Genomic DNA, 16,787 nt, shown 5'->3' on the forward strand with positions numbered 1-16,787 from the left:
TAAAAAAGTGCTCAAGCATGAATCTTCTGACTACTAAATTTTGAACCTAGCTTGATCTCAGTTGTATAGTAGGCAAGGCTGGACAAAGAATTAATTGGCTGAGTTTTTTTTTTATTTTTATTTTTATTTTTTATTTTAATTCATTAATTGGCTGAGTTTAGACAACCATTTCAATCCAGTGCATATTTCCATGCCCAAGAAAGTTGAGAATACGCTTTTGTGTAAGGTTAGGGATGAATTGATTAAGAGAGAAAAAGAAAGTTAAAAAGAAAATAATATAATATTCTCTCAAATTAATTAGGTTAGCTAATATGAAAAAATATAAATTTTAAAGATGACATTGATTATAGTGATTTTCTAACCATTAGATTTCATAGAAATCTATGGTTTAAAAAATATATAACTTTTGTAGAGTTACACCAGGTGTAACTTGAACCTCTCTCTCTCTCTCTCTATATATATATATATAGATGTGTTCTCAATCTCTGCATATTACTCATCTAATTAATTCTACTTCAAAATCTCATTGAACTCAATATTAATTAGAATCAAGACACAAAAAGTTTGATGTATAAACAAGACGTATACAAAAGTACCCTTATGGTATAAGGGTATGGATTGGTCTCTTGAAGCTCGGCCATGTGATTTAAAAGTGTTTGTAGTATGGATTTTAGAAATGAAGCTGCACGTTCAAATTTCCTTAAGCCTTAATTTCACTGTGAGTCTCCCCGTGCATGGATTTATATTCTTCGGGAAAAATTAGGCTAAAATAATAGATCTAAACAAGGCAAACCTGATATTGGCTGTCTCATAGGCATATTCAATCTTATCTCTTGGCTCAAGCATAACTATTACGTTGTTATTAATATATAGCGAGGATCAAGGAGGTCCTAATTTGCTAATGCAGAACATGAGCAATAGCTGGCAGTGATTTTTTGAGCTAGCTATAGCAGACAACACACTTGGACTCATTGTCTTTTTTTTTTGAAGTGCTTGGACTCATTGTCTTTATTGGAAGACAAACACAAATTGATATCTTCACCATGCACAAGTTCCTAGTAGATGGGTTTAAGAACTCGTTCACATTAGTCATTCGGCACTTTTCAGTTTTCAATATTATAGTACTAGTAAATTTTACACGGCCTTCGCTTGCATGGATATATATATATATATATAGTCTGCTTTATCTGACATAGTTACTTTGTAACACTTTTCTAAGCTTATTTGGTTCACATGCGCAGTGCGCTTCTTTCATACAAGTGCTAAGGTGGAGACCCGAGGGCAAGTACAAAACCATTTGCCATTCTAAAGTAACAGCCAATAGTCATTATCGTCCAAGCATGGTGATTGGTGAAGGGCAAAAGACTTCTGCATGTGCTAGCAGTCAAAAAGTTTTTGAGCACAGTGGAATTGTTACCTTTAGTGGAAAAATGCATGCATTTGGGAATCATTGCTGATGCATATTAGTTTGATATTAAAATTTTTTTTTCTATATATATTTTTTTATTAATTTGATATATAAACCTAAGTGGTTATTTATGTGCACTCATTCAAGCCACCAATTAAAAAAAAGGTCTGGATTAATGTGTGCCTAATCCATTTATTTTTGAAAATATTTTATGAAAAATTAAAAAAACTGTAAATTTTATTTAATTTCCGATAACTTTCTCAAAAAATAGTATACTAGTACACATTAATAAAATCCATTAAAACATCTTCACCTTTTAGCTTGAATTTTGATAAAGAATCATGAATGAAACTCCTCCATCAGAGCCCCTAATTAAGCGTTATCACCAGCTGCAAACACCAACCAAATCCAAGCAGTGCCTGAACTTATACAAAGGAACCAACATCGTCATCATATATGTTGATAATTTGAGGCAATTATCAACACAGTACTACATGAGCTGTAGACAGATGAACAGAGAAAGAAAAACCTTGTCTGATGCAAGTTTTGATGCCTAGAGGATTTGAGAACTGCCAGGCTTCTTTGCCTCCTTGTTTTTAATGATAAGCTGTTTACCTTAATTCATGATGAAGTGCCAAGAGGATTTTTAATCTGGGTTGTGAATATTGTTTTTTATATATAATGGCCATGGAAATCACACAGGCTCTATGGAGGAAGAATTGATAATTTTAGACAAAAGTTTTACTTAAACCTTATCAAATGGCTATGCCAATTTCTATCTAGCTGGGTTACTTTAAATTCTAAACCAAACTCAAGTATGTCATTGCCTTACTGGGTTGCAGTGATTTGGGTCCCACCAATAAGAGAAAGGAAAAAAAGCTGATAAGTTCATTCATTTAAGCTTTGATTCTACTGAGTCCTTACCAGTACGACAACTCATGAATATTGCTCTAAATTACAGCACATGCTCTGGAGTACTACAGTACATAAAATAAGAGTCCCATTACATGCATTACACATCAAAATAACATAATCAACAAATATGCTCAGCACACAAACACATACTAGAACTTTAGAAACCTATGAACTTGCACACAGACATTCATAATTTGCCTCACATTAAAACCTTTTATGTATGTTCATCAAAAGTCAGCTGAATTAGCCGACCTGGCCTCCACTAAGCCAACAATAACTGATGCTCGTTTGGATGTGTTGGAAACTTATCCAGTACTGATTCACTTTTCTTAAATCAGCTTTAGAGTTTAATTGGATATGAATTCTTACACTTTAAACTCTGCTGGATTTTCCTCCTCAGAGGGGTCACTTCCTGACCTAACAGCGATGGTGTTGACATCAAAGAAAATTAGCTCACCATAGTTCTCTGCTCAGTCACATCATTATCTTTTGGAAGTTTCCCTTGAAATATCCTCTCCCTTGCCTTGATTGCCTAAGATATCAAGAAAGCCCAAAAAGAAATAACCTCCTTAAAAAGGAACAATATGAGTAAAATTCATGAAAATCTTAAAGCATTTAAATCTCCAAATCTTTGTAATTGTGATTGATTATCACTACGGGGTTCATAGTGACTGACATTGTCCACAGTGCCATTTATTTAGGAAGGTTCTTTAGTCAATTGCCAAGAGGATAGAGGAAAATCCAAATATATAGAAGATTATTAACAAATAATCAAATATGAGAATTTAATAAGCATTCAGGGTCAATGGATATTGAAAAATTCCAATATTTTGGATCTTTTCCTCCTTCCAGTGTTTTGGCAATAAATCAAAGCAAAAAGGAATTCTGAGCCAGACTAAGAACAAAAGCATCAAGAGATAAAAGTGGAGGATAGACCGGTTTTTCCCAATCTGTACAACTTGTTATAATAGATAGCACAACTGTCTGAATAAAAGAACCAGTTTGTATTCCAATCCAAAGGCCCCTTCCTCTTAACTTTGCCAAGAAACTCAGAATTACAGCAACTGGAATTCCACAAAGATAGAATGCCCCCAGGTTGACATAAGCCCCTATATGCTGCCACCCTGATCCTCTAGCAATACCTGAGCTAACAAACACTAGATAGAATTGTGCAAAAACTTATATTCTTTATAGACATTTCTCACTAGCAAAAATGAGAGATTTTTAACCTACGAGGACCCCTTGTATGCTGTCCAATATAACGGACAAAGAAACCAGAGGAGCCATGGTTGTGACATAGTCCACAACTTCCTTCTCATTGCTAAAAGTGTATCCAAATACTTGCCGGCTTGCAAGAAGGATCGTGCTTACTATACTAGTCTCGATGATTGCAAGAAACAACACAACAAAGACAACTACACGAGCAGCTTGTGGATTCCCTGCTCCTAATTCATTTGAAACTCGGGTACTAAACCAAAAAGGAGAAAAAATTCTTCGAAATATGCACTTTTATTGGGAATTGTCTCAAATTTCTAATTGCATTTGGTTACTTATTTTATTTTTCTTGGTATGGAAAAAAAGTTGTCTTAGTTACTGTAAGATTTTTAGCGTCGGCCCATTCCATGATATGTTCTTATAATAAATTTCAATTTATTGGTGTAATTCATTAATTGTATAAGTAGGCTGTATGCAGAAAATATTTATGTTTCTATGCGTGTGCTTATTGATTTATTTGCCTTTATTGTTATTTGCTCAAAAAAAATTCTTGAGTGTTATTACACAAGTGGTGTCAGAGCTTTTCACTATAACACAACATTAACCATAATAAACACTAGTAATCTGAGTATATAAATGTCTTTCCATGTATGTATAAATATGTTCAGTTATTGAGCAAACCTTGCGGCACAACCAAATCCCATTGGTATTTTATAGAGTGCTGAAATTGTATTGAGGCTGTCAAGAAAAGTTGACAACAAATTATAACAATCAGATTCTTTAGAGGAATGGATCATGTTAGTGCATATAGATCAGGAAAAAAAAAATATTCTAATTAATTTGTAGAAGAGCCATAGCATTATTCTTATGAACTACTACAAGAAACTTACCATACAGAAAGAACTGAAGTTTCGAGTTTTGGATTTGGTAAAAGCCCAGACAGTAGTATAAGAAGCTCAAAAGACCACCACTCGAGACTGCAATCATCAAAAAGAAACAAAAACGTTAAATAAAAACATACAGTTTTCTTTACAACTAGAGGAAATGAAAAAAAAATACCAAATCATTATAGCAGAAGGGATGGCAAAGCGAAAAAACTCCCCAATTCCTTGGAACAGATCCATAGAAAGTGGAACACGGGTTTTTGTGCAGGCAGGAGAGTAGTTCATGTATAATCCGAGCAAAATCACATTCAACCAATATGAAATACAAATAGCTAAAGCTGCTCCAAGGTTTTCCAGTCCAGACTTGAAAACTAACGCCCAACATAAAGGTATATGAAAACATAGAATAGCACAAGTGCTTATAAGCATTGGCTTGACTAGACTTTGTGTCTGAAAGTATCTAACGAGTGGTTGAAGTGTTGCATATGCAAAGAGTGCAGGAACAAGCCAAATTGTGAATTTTCCAGCTTCGCGTGAAATTAGAGGGTCTTGGCCTATGAAGATTAGTAACTTTCCCATGTAGATCCATATCAAAGACAAAGGAAAACAGACCAAGATTAGAGAAAATATAGCAGTGTAAGTTTGAATTCCAATTTTTTGATACTGCTGAGCTCCATACGCTTGTCCACATAGAGTTTCGAGTGCACTTGCCATTCCTAACTGTTTACCGCATACAAAATAGAAAATTCACTTAGTTATTTGAAATAGATAAGTCAAAGTCCTGTTCATCTCAGTAACTATGTCAACAAACTTAATGTTATTTCTTTTTAAAACATTCAACTGACCATCATCCAATATATATATTTTTGTAAATGCATGACTTCACCCATTCATGTCTCTGCCATTTTTTTGGTGTGTCAGTGCCCTTTCATAGTGAGATTGTAATTATTAAATTTCATCCATATGCTGACCAAATGCTTATAACATCTAATTAGATGTTATTTCAAATCAAAGGATAGGTTCTAAACTCTTTAGCTGGCCCAAATTCAAGTTATTGATCTTTTAAACTATATATCCAAATAAAATATTTTGATTTAAGCATCCAAAGAGCCTAAAACCTAATTTCCAAAACCAGATGAGTGAATCAAGAATCTGACGTAGGTTGTTATAAGAAGTTAAGAACTCAAAAAGAACATTTTTTATATTTTCCAAGGTGACTCAAACACAAAATTAATGTATATATAAAACCTTTTATCACAACACTAAAACACCAACTGATTTTTAATATAATTGAAGTTTAAATCTCAGATATCTAGTTGTTTGAGAAGAGAGCTTTATCAGACCAGTTAATGGAAATCCAAAAAAAAAAAATCCTATACGCAAGAAAACAAAATATATAATAATTAAGTTGGAAACAACAAAACAAAGACTTACAAGAAGACTGAAGCCAGTGACTCCAGAAAGAGAGATGGCAATAGCAGTGCTAGAGAGAGCAAGTTCACCCAGATGACCCACCATCATCATTGAAATGATCAGCAACATGTACTGTGATAGAGCCACTGCCACCATAGGACCTGCCAAAGAGCCCAACCTCTTGAGCTCCTCAGTGAAAGTAGCCCATGTTAGAGATGATAGATTTGTTTCTGATTTTCTTTTATCACCTTCTTTGATCCCTTTCGCTAATAAACTCTCTTCCATGTCTTTCTCTATCTCTGTGTCTCGTGAAACTATCTGGTCTCAGCCGCCTTACTAGCTAAAGCTTGGAATAATTATAAGAGAGAGAGAAGAAAGTGTTTGGAACTTTTAGATTTTGGTGGAGTATTTGTGGGCTATGTATGTCTCTGGAATTAGTATTTTATTGTTATACTTTATCGATGGATGGTAAGAGAAGATATCGAATTTTTGGCGGGTTTAATCAATGTTTCATATCACTTTTTTTTTTCGTGTATAGTGCACTACTCACTGCTCACTGCTCCTAACGCTAATTGAAAGAACGTCAAGCCATCTCCATTTATGTCCAACCAGATGCTTAAAGATATTACAAATCTTATAATTTGATATAACAATTTCTAAAATTTTATTAATGGTATTATTTTGTAAGTAATTTAAATATTAATTCAATTTCTATTATTGTGTGTGTACATGTCACATTGGCATATATTCATTTTAACTATTAAGTACCCATTTGGATACTGATGATTTCCTCAGCGTCCGTGTTTTCGTTTTTTTTTTTTTGAGAAGCACTGTTCACAGGACCCACAACCCTCTCTTTTTAGCAAAACTTTCATTAAAAATGGGTCACACGGCACTATTTACACATTTAAAAATTATTTTGCTACAGTGTTTTCAGTTTTCAGCAAAATAAGCAGTATCCAAACACACCCTAGATTTACATTTTTGCGTTTGTGCAGAACCTTGAGAACTCAATAAATTGATGACAAATTGATGAAGGAATGATGATTTTCACCTCAATATGAAAATAAGTTTAAAGGAGATGTGAAAAAAATTATGATACAATGTTCATTAATAAGACTGTTAATTAAAATAAACTTGATGACCTACATTTAGAAATTCACACTTCAAGCCTTCAACCATATGTTCTCCACTTGTTAGGGCTAGCTTTATTTCTCCTCTCCTTAATATGGCTTGAAGATAGATATTTGTAGCCACTTGATCTTGACCATCTTAAGTAGCTAGATCATAGGATTGTTTATAGAGGGAAGATGTGGATTACATGGTTTGGCCTATGTTCACATAAGAAAGCCCTTAACAATTATATCTTTACTATACTGAGTATAGTTTTATAATGAACTCAATGTGAGATATCATATTTATAGGATACTAAACAAGGGAGTCAATCTCATACCAATGGTTGTGTGTGTATGTATTATAATAAATATAAAAATTTACCATAAAACATTACTTCAATTCAGAATAAATTATTCATGGTTTTAGATTTTAGCATCAATTAAAAAAAAACACAACATAAAAAATAGAAAACTTAATTATTCATTGCATACTAAGAAAACAAATAATAATAATAAGTTAATGCAAATAAGTTACCATCTTGCCCTTACAAAAATTCAAAAATTACAAAATTAAAAAAAAAAAAATTTCTGTACCGACTAGTATGCCTAGGTAATGCCCGAAATTGGCTGGTATTTAAACTGGTATAAAACATTAGTATTTCGATACTGGTATACATACCGGTACGGTACATACCGGTCAGTATGGTATTGACCACCTTGATACTAAATCCTAAAACAACCATACATAATACATGGTTAATAAATTTGTTGTACAAGTAAAATACTGTCAATAAATTTGTGGTATGGAGGGCAAGGGCCGGGTTCAAGTCTCCAAGAGGGAGCTTCACACACATATATACAATTAGATTAAGCTAGAATAGAATTTCTATCTTGTATCAAAAAAAAAAAAAAAAATGTCTTATGCCTTTATTAGGATTAGGCTTGTCATCTTAAACATGTTTTTCTTGGATAAACACCATCTTAAACATGTAGCAACTTAATTTAGTTAACATTTTTCTTAAATCATGCCGGTCAAATAGTCATTTTTATTATCTATAAGATTTGTGACTCAATTGGACACAGTTTTATTCAATGCCAGGAAATTTCTATCATATGCCTATGTTTAGATTTTTATAATTTAAGAAAGTGTTATATCTATAATATTTTCACAAAAAATCTTAATTGATAAGTTATTATTAGTTTTAATTTGAATCCACCACTAGAATTACTTTTTGCCCACTAGTAACAGCCAATTAGAACATAGCACTTACAATTTTTTATGAAAATGTTGTGAATATAATATTTCTCATATAATTTTGTCAAAAAATTTTAAATTGATTTATACACTTTTGAATGACCTTAAATTAATCTGAATAAGACATTAGTTTTTTTTGCTATCTTTTACGATGGCCGAAAACTTCAGATGCTAAAATTAGTTAAAAGTAACTTATTTATTGTAGCACTACCCCCGCCAACTCTCCATCACCAAACTCAACCTTCCTGTAACTCACATCTTCGATTTGGCAGAGATTTCACATCAATTTTAAGGAAAAGATGAATGCTAATTCTTCAGCAACTCCCATCACCAAAGGTATTCTTATAACAACATTTTTTTTTCTATATCCTCTAATTCACTTTTTTTTTTCTATCATTTATGTTATATTAAAATTAGCTAAGAGTTTAGACTAATAAATTTTAGTTTCCTTATTTCTTTGTCCTTGAAGATTAGAAGGTAAGGTAGCGTTAATAACCGGTGGTGCCAGTGGCATAGGTGAGACCACTGCAAGGCTTTTTGTTCGACATGGTGCTATGGTCCTTATTGCAGATGTCCAAGACAAGCTTGGCCACTTAGTTTGCAACGACATTGGCTCTGAATCCATCTCTTACATCCATTGTGATGTAACAAATGAATCTGACGTTGAAAAGGCTGCGGACATGGTTGTATCCAAGTATGGAAAGCTGGACATCATGTTCAATAATGCTGGCATTTCAAGCAACATGGAATCACGAATTTTAGAATCTGAAAACAAAGATTTCAAAAGGGTTTTAGACGTGAACGTTTTCGATGCTTTCTTGGGTGCCAAGCATGCTGCTAGGGTTATGATTCTAGCTAAAAAAGGAAGCATTCTCTTCACCTCAAGCATTGCTTCAGTAATGGCCAGCAATGTTCCACATTCTTATGTGGCATCAAAGCATGCTGTGGTGGGAATGACTAAGAACTTAAGTGTGAAGTTGGGACAATATGGAATAAGAGTTAATTGTGTGTCTCCTTTTTCAACTGCAACTCCTATGCTAAGAAAAGCTATGGGGATGATGGAGAAAAATAAGGTGGAGGATGTAGTTTCATCTTGTGCAAACTTGAAGGGAGTGTTATTGGAGCCTGAAGATATTGCTGAGGCGGCACTATATTTGGGGAGTGATGAGTCTAAACATGTGAGTGGGATAAACCTGGTTGTTGACGGGGGTTATAGTCTTACCAATCCAACTTTCTCAAATGCACTAAAAAGTCTAAATATGTGAGTGGGATGAACTTGGTTGTTGATGGGGGTTATAGTCTTACGAATTTAACTTGCTCAAATGCACTAAAAAGCCTCTCTTTTTTTTCTTGATATGTATGTGTTGTAAATTGTAACTATCACCTCCATTTCTCTATTTTGTTTGTTTGTTTGTTTTAATGTTATCTTTAGAGTGACGTTAAAGTCAAGCGCCTTCTAATTTAGTGGCATTGACATTGATTGTTCTCATTTTAAATGAAAATCTAGATTTGAAACTCCCTCATCTTTGTTGTAGCTATAAAAAATAAAGTACAAGATATTAAAGATAGGAAAAAGTTAACAAATGTCCTAACTGTGTTGGTTTATAAAACATTTTTAGTAGTTTTTTTTAATAGAAAAAGAAATAATGACATTTTTTCCCAAATTTCTATATTTCTCATAAAAGTGATATTAAAACATTCCTGAAATAGTCTAGTAACAAATCTCTTAAAGTAAACCCTTAACCGGATGATAAAAGATATTACAAATCTTATAATTTGATGTATCAGTTTTTAAATATAACTAGCCGTAGACCCACGCGATGCATGAGACTATTATTAATGATCATTGTATGGTACTTATTTTAAAGTAAAAATATATAATAATAGTTCGTTAAGAATCATTTTGTGAATCACCAAAAGGATATTTTTACCACATAAGAATCATTTTGTCAGCCATCAAATATATGACATACCCAAGAAACTTTGTAATTAAATAGTGTCAAGTATACATGGTTTTACAAAATGGATGAATTTAAATTGACATAAGAAGAATAAGAATAAAAAAGAAGTAGAAAAAAAAAAAGACAAATCTTTGTGTAAATTTTTGTGTAGTTGAATATCACTGTCATACTTGTAGACTCCATATTAAGGTTTGTTGATCTATTTGTATATATATACATAGATGAGTAAGAATCTAACTATTATTTGAATGATTATTGTGACTTCTTGATATTAAGTAAGAGAAAAAATAATTAAAACCTAAACTTTTTTTTTCTAATATAATGGAGGAGACAGTTTTATTTTATTTATTTATATATATATATATATATTTTTTTTTTGGAGAAGAAGAGGAGGAGATAATTGATTGTAATTTAAAGTAATTAAAACAATATAGAACATACTCATATACTCATAAGATTGAATTACCTAGGCAAAAAAAGAGTCATTCTTATAGTGTTTGATGACTTCTATATTTAGTGAAATGTTTCAAATAGGACTTTGATTATTATTATTATTAGAGTCACAAAATTTTTAGATTGTTTATTCTATTTTGGCAAAGATGATGTGGATAATGAAAATAAAGATTATTTGTAATATAAGTATATTGTATGTCTTGTCATTTTTTGGTGCGATCGATGCAAACTAATATGAAGTATATGTTATGCAAATCTTTGTTCTTTATTTGAACTTCTGAAATCCTGGTGCTAAAGGGGAAAACATGAACAATTGTTAGAACATGTTAATAGAGAAGAGGATAATGTATCAAAATTATTGCTGCCTAATATTGTTTTTACTATCTTTATTGCTACGATAAATCCAATGAAACGCACCTTAAGAATTTTACATAGTGTTGAAAACCTATTTATGAATGAATTTTACTAACATAATAGCATCTTCAACATTCGTTCTTCCTATTTGTTCTTCTACATGAACATGGCCATCTTTGATTTTTTTTTAATTCTTCTTATAGTCACGTACCACCGTGCATCCTTGGAGCGGTAGTCACTCTACAAGTATAAGTGTTTGTGGGGTGTAGGGGATAAGGGCCGGAGTTCAAGTTTCTAGGAGGAAACTTTACACACATTTACACTTGGATTAAGCTAGAGTAAAATTTCTATCTTGTATGGAAAAAAAAATTTTAAAAATCTTCTTATCATCATTTTATTAAACACATGAAACATAGAATTGCAAATATTGGGATCAACTTTAGTATCGAAATAGAGAGCAAACCATTTTGCCCGGAAAAAATTCATTGTAAAAGATACATAAAAATAAAAACTCATAATACTCCATTATATAAAACATGCTTGACATACCATGTTGTTTTAAGGAATAGAGCAATATCTCCACTCAAGAATATAGGATTATTGCTCTGGAATGAGCTATTTTTTGGCAAGAGCTAAATCCAAAACCATTCATTTTATAGTTTAGAGAGATAGGACGTCTAATAGTTTATATATTATCTCTTTGATTTTATAATGGCAGCGGCAGCAACCAAACATGTATAAATTGGTTGGGTTCAATGAGGAGAGGAAGTGGCAAGAAATGAGAAGAGGGAGAGTCCGAGGTATTAAGGAGCATAGAAGTTGAAAACAATGGAAAGAGAGAGTCAGGGGTGTTTTGGAAGTTGAAGTGAAAGTTGTGAAATCGTTAAAAGACTAATAGAAATAAATGAAAATAATATAATTTTGTTTATTAATAAAAAGAAAATAATGACATATCTACCAATATAGTTCAATAAGAGTATATCAATAATAAATGTTATGCTTCAATTTTTAGATATATATTGAATAGATATAGATATAGATAAGAGCTTATAAAATGGATCTTTATTATTAAGGAAATGTTAATGCATATCCTAAAAGCATTGGCTTAGAAAATTATTTAAAATTTTTTTTATAGAAAAAGAAAAAAGTAATTGACTTTTTTTTTCACAGTTTTTTATATTTTCTATGAAAGAGCTAAAAATTTTCTAAAATGATCCATTAAAAAATGTTTTAAGGAGCACCGGTGGACATACCCTTACAATAGATAACAAACTAGTTAAGTGGGCAAATATTTTATAAAAAAATTAAAGTAAAATTATAATAAGATTTATCTTTAATGGAATTATAATATCCATGCTACAGTAAAAAATTTCACCTTGACGGCCACCTCAGAAATAGACTTAGAAGGAAGGACTCGAAGCATTATATAAGTAACGGGCTTAAAACCAAAGTTTTAAACTTAAAATCAAAATTAACATGGAGGATGCAATTTTCTTGTATCTAAATTTTATTAGTAGGACTGCTCATTAACTATTTACTCGTCAAATTAAGCTACGTACTTAAATGCTTTTAGAGCATCCACATTGGTGGACTCATATTTTTTGAGTAATGACACAGTTAGAAACTATTTTATAATATTTTTACAAATTATTGATGTAATAAATTCTTATTAGTTCTAATATGGGTCCACCACTAACATCATAATTATGTTTACTAATAATTATTTGAAAATTATTAAAGTCACATCAGCAGTTTGTAAAAATACTGAATAATAGTTTGCGTCTGTAGCATTACTCATATTTTTTAGCTTTTATCGACTCAAAATTTTACTTTATCTATTTTAATATCTCACTTTACAATTCACCCAATATCAATAGTTCTATTTTAGCAACCACTTTTTTTAAATAATCTTTCTTTATTTTTTATTTTATTTTTTTTTATGCCTCTCTCTCTCTCTCTCTCTCTCTCTCATCTAAAGCATGACCCACCGTCACCTCCACCAGCACAACTAACCCAGTCACAGAGCGGTATATCATACGGAACCGCGAGAGTACTAATATCATACGGATATTGGTTGGGCTTTTTTAAGGGAAAGTTACAACAAAAGACACAACACAGGCTCTATAGTACATAAATCAGAGTCCCATTACATATGCACGACACATCAAAAGGATATAGCCACCATATATGCTCAGGACACTAACAAAACTCACCAGCTAAAACATTAGATTAGTCATTAGACACCTCAGAACTTAGACAGACACTAATAATTTGATTCACACACAAACCCTCTTACATTCACATATTCAGGGTGTGTATAAATACCACTTATTTTTCTGAAAGCTGAAAATAATAAAAAAATAATTTTCAGATTATTGTTCACACCAAAAATACTGTTCATTTTTCTATTTGTACTCTTCATGTCCCATAAACAATATATTATGCGTTGGTTAAAAAAAAAAAAAAAGAAGTGAAAAATGCAAAACGTGGCCGTGGACTCTGAATCCAAACACTCACTCAATGAGTCAATGGAACTCCACAAAGAAAGAATGCCCCCAAGTTGACATAAGCCCCTATTTGAGCAAAATTTGCCAAATAGCATGTTTTTAGAAATATTTTAGGAAAGTAGCATACGGACGAAATTAATTAGTTTAGTAGACTTTTTTGGAGCTCAAATTTGTCAAACTCGAGTTTGGGCTGGAACTTGAGTTTGACAAACTCGAGTTCTATCCCAAACTCAAGTTCCAAAATTGTCTACTTAACTAATTAACTTCAACCACGTGCTATTCACCAAACTTTCTAAAATGGTTCTCTTTAGCAAATTTTGCCCCCCTATTTGCCAACCAGATCTTCAAGCAATATACCTGAGTTAACAAATACTAGATAGAATCGTGCAAAAGCTTATATTATTAAACAGAAATTACTTATCAATATTGGCAAAAAAAGAAATTTTGAACCTGAAAGGACCCCTTGTAAGCTGTCAAATAAAACGGACAGAAAATCAGAGGGGCGATGGTTGTGACATAGTCCACAACTCCTTCTCATTGCTAAAAAAGTGTAACCAAAAACTTGCCGTAAGTAACTAATCAACCTTATGCAATTCATTTAAAAGTAATGGCGTTAAAATAAATAAGTAATTGTTCTAAAGTAAGACTTCATGTTTAGAAAGATCTTCACTTAAATTTAGCCATATAAAAATCGACTGAAATGCTACGTTAATATGACTTAACAGAGGCATAGAAATAGTAAATGCTTTACTTAATATTTTAGATATTAGGAGATTGAGATCTATATATTTTTTTTAATAAATTTCGATTTAGAAGAGGTGCTTTAAACCCAAACCTTTCTTTTCCCATTGTCTAAGTGCACAGTAATTGACTGAATGCACTGAATGGACCGAAATGGACCAAACTTGACCAAATGGAGTGAAATAAACTGAAGTTGTCTGAATGAACCGAAGTGGACCAAATAGGAATGAAGTCGATCGAATAGGACTAAAGTGCACAAGATGGACGGAATAGGACCAATGTGGACCTCATAGAACCAAATAGAATCAAAGTGGACAAAATAGACAAAATAGGACCGGATCGACCGAAGTGGACCGAATAAAACCGAATAGAACCAAAGTAGACTGAAGTTGACCAAATAGGACCAAAGTGGACCGAATAGGACTGAAGTGGGCAGAATGGTAAAAATAGGACCGATATGGACCTGATTAGACCAAATATAATTAAAGTGGAAAGAATAGACGAAATAGGACCGAATGGACAGAAGTAGACTGAATAAAAACGAATAGAACCAAAGTGGAGCGAATAGGACCGAAGTAGATCGAATAGGACCAAAGTGGACCGAATAGGACCGAAGTTGACAGAATGGAAGTAATAGGACCGAATTGGACTAGTGTGGATCTCATAGGACCGTAGCGGACCGAATAGGACCGAATAGAACCAAAGTGGAAAAAATAGACTAAATAGAACTGAATGGACCGAATATGACCAAAGTGGACCGAATAGAACTCAAGCGGACAGAATGGACTGTATAAGACCGAAATAGACCGAATAGAATCGAAGTGGACCGAATAGAATCAAAAAAGACCAAAGTAGACAAAACATGTTTGAATGGACTGAATAGATCAAAACGCTAGGTTGATATGGATCATTAGGAAATTAGTAAAAAGTATTAGACACCTAAAGTATTAAAAATAGTCTTTACACACCTAAAGTAATTTTTTTATATGTATTTCTCGAGAAATATAGAAAGTATTATCAAAGGGTTTGAATTTTATTTCATTTTTTTTACCTATGCTACTCTTTTTTTTTTTTTTTTACACATGTTATTTGCAGGACTCCAGAACAATATGTAGGATTTTTATTAATAAGTAAATTAGACTATATAATAAAATGTAAAAAGCTAAGCAGTATTAGACCGCCACCTCCTTTTGATGATGAGTGAGTGTCCTTTGGCAATTCGTCACAAATAGGGGGAGTGCACATGGTGTAGAAAGGAGTTTTTGTTGTTAGGGGGAGATTTTGTGTTGTTTGGAGCTATGGAGTTTTTAGATTGTATCTAGGTGCTTCACTCTGTATTTATCTTTTTTGGCTCATGATGTATTGTGTTTGGGTTGTCCATGATAGGGGGAGATACTTTGTTTATATGTTTCTTGTTTCACATTGTTTATTGATTTATATTTATGAGGTTATTCATAATATATGTCTTTATTTTGTGTTATGTGAAATCAAGAAATTATATTTTTATCTTACTTGTATTTTCCACACACGCATTTATGTGTCTATTAAGTGTTACAGGAATATACAGGTTGATTTAGTCGTGCTGCTGTCTACACTTGCAACTGATGGATAGTAGTTGGGTTGAATTTGTTATGTTGGGCTATGATTTTGTAATGGATTGTTTTTATGTAAATTTTGAGCACTTTGTTATGTTTGTGTTTTGTCACGGATTGCCAAAGGGGGAGTTTGTTAGGTTCTAAGACCTTTAGGTTTAAATGTATTAGAACTCTAATTTGTGATGTTGGCAAATCATGATCAAAATGTTTTAGTCTTGTTTAGACGTGCTCAAAGTATGTGTCATTTATGTAAAGTTGGAATCGAGTTACTGTAGGATGTCTGTGCAATTCTGCTAGGCTCAATAGATCGAGAATTAGACTCGACCAATCGAAAGTCATGCAGATTATTTTTTTGCAGAATTTTTCAACTCAGCCCAAGCCCGGTTTGACGTGTAGGGTTTTATATTTTGCCCTAGGTATAAAAGGAAAAACCCTAACCACATTTTATGATGTTGGTTGTTGTGGCTCTTTTTGCTCTGTGTGTGTGAATCTCTTGTGAGATCTAGAGGTATTTGCCTTCACATACACTTAGGGTTATCAAGATCTAGAATGATGTCAAGAGCTTGGTGATCAATTCAGTTGCGAATTCAAGAGCTTAAAGATATACAAGCGGGAGTACTTGTACTTGCTGTGAATTCAAGAAAAAAGTAGTCTGTGGACTCGAAGCTGTCACGTGGTCGTGGTAGTAAGTTTCTTACTCGAGGTAGCAATAGGATGTTAGTGGTCTAAGTCACTATTTTGTAAACTTTAATTCTTTCATAGTGGTTTTTGCTTTACCTTGAGGATAGCTAAGTTAAATCCTCCTCAGGTTTTTTACCGTTTGGTTTTCCTGGGTCATTATATTGTTGTGTTATTTATTTTCTACACTTTACAACTATATGATTTATATGTGCTCACCTAGATCTACATAATTTACCTAAGTTAATCACTTGGCTAAATAACTAAGTTAATCTAGTTGTGTTTTAAGGGGT

General features: G+C 32.5%; 1 protein-coding gene and 1 pseudogene across 2 annotated transcripts; one reads left to right on the forward strand and one right to left on the reverse strand.

Annotated features, from left to right (window-relative positions):
• Positions 1-2,397: 2,397 nt before the first annotated feature.
• Positions 2,398-6,285, reverse strand: LOC142606729 (protein DETOXIFICATION 14-like). 2 transcript variants are annotated; one of them, XM_075778065.1, is made up of 5 exons: positions 5,857-6,285; positions 4,598-5,142; positions 4,429-4,515; positions 4,220-4,276; positions 2,398-2,855 (listed from the first exon to the last, which is right to left on the reverse strand). In XM_075778065.1, the coding sequence occupies exons 1-5, from the start codon at positions 6,118-6,120 to the stop codon at positions 2,798-2,800; spliced, it is 1,011 nt and encodes a 336-aa protein (XP_075634180.1). In that variant the 5' UTR covers positions 6,121-6,285; the 3' UTR covers positions 2,398-2,797. The 2 variants fall into 2 exon arrangements, with proteins under 2 accessions (XP_075634180.1, XP_075634181.1); XM_075778066.1 differs by lacking the exon at positions 4,220-4,276 and having other exon boundaries at positions 2,650-2,855; positions 5,857-6,248.
• A 2,219-nt stretch (positions 6,286-8,504) lies between these two features.
• On the forward strand, positions 8,505-9,470 carry LOC142605570 (short chain aldehyde dehydrogenase 1-like; annotated as a pseudogene).
• Positions 9,471-16,787: the final 7,317 nt, after the last annotated feature.

Source organism: Castanea sativa, chromosome 8, assembly GCF_040712315.1.
Source record: "Castanea sativa cultivar Marrone di Chiusa Pesio chromosome 8, ASM4071231v1".
NCBI classification, from domain to species: domain Eukaryota; kingdom Viridiplantae; phylum Streptophyta; class Magnoliopsida; order Fagales; family Fagaceae; genus Castanea; species Castanea sativa.

Bases quoted from the DNA above. Each gene is read 5' to 3' on its own strand.
- LOC142606729 (XM_075778065.1), bottom strand. From the start codon at position 6,120: ATGGAAGAGAGTTTATTAGCGAAAGGGATCAAAGAAGGTGATAAAAGA. The intron at 5,143-5,856 runs GTAAGTCTTTGT...TGCGGTAAACAG, and splicing joins TCACTGGCTTCAGTCTTCTT to TTAGGAATGGCAAGTGCACT. The intron at 2,856-4,219 runs GTTTGCTCAATA...TTGATATCTTAG, and splicing joins GGATTTGGTTGTGCCGCAAG to GCAATCAAGGCAAGGGAGAG.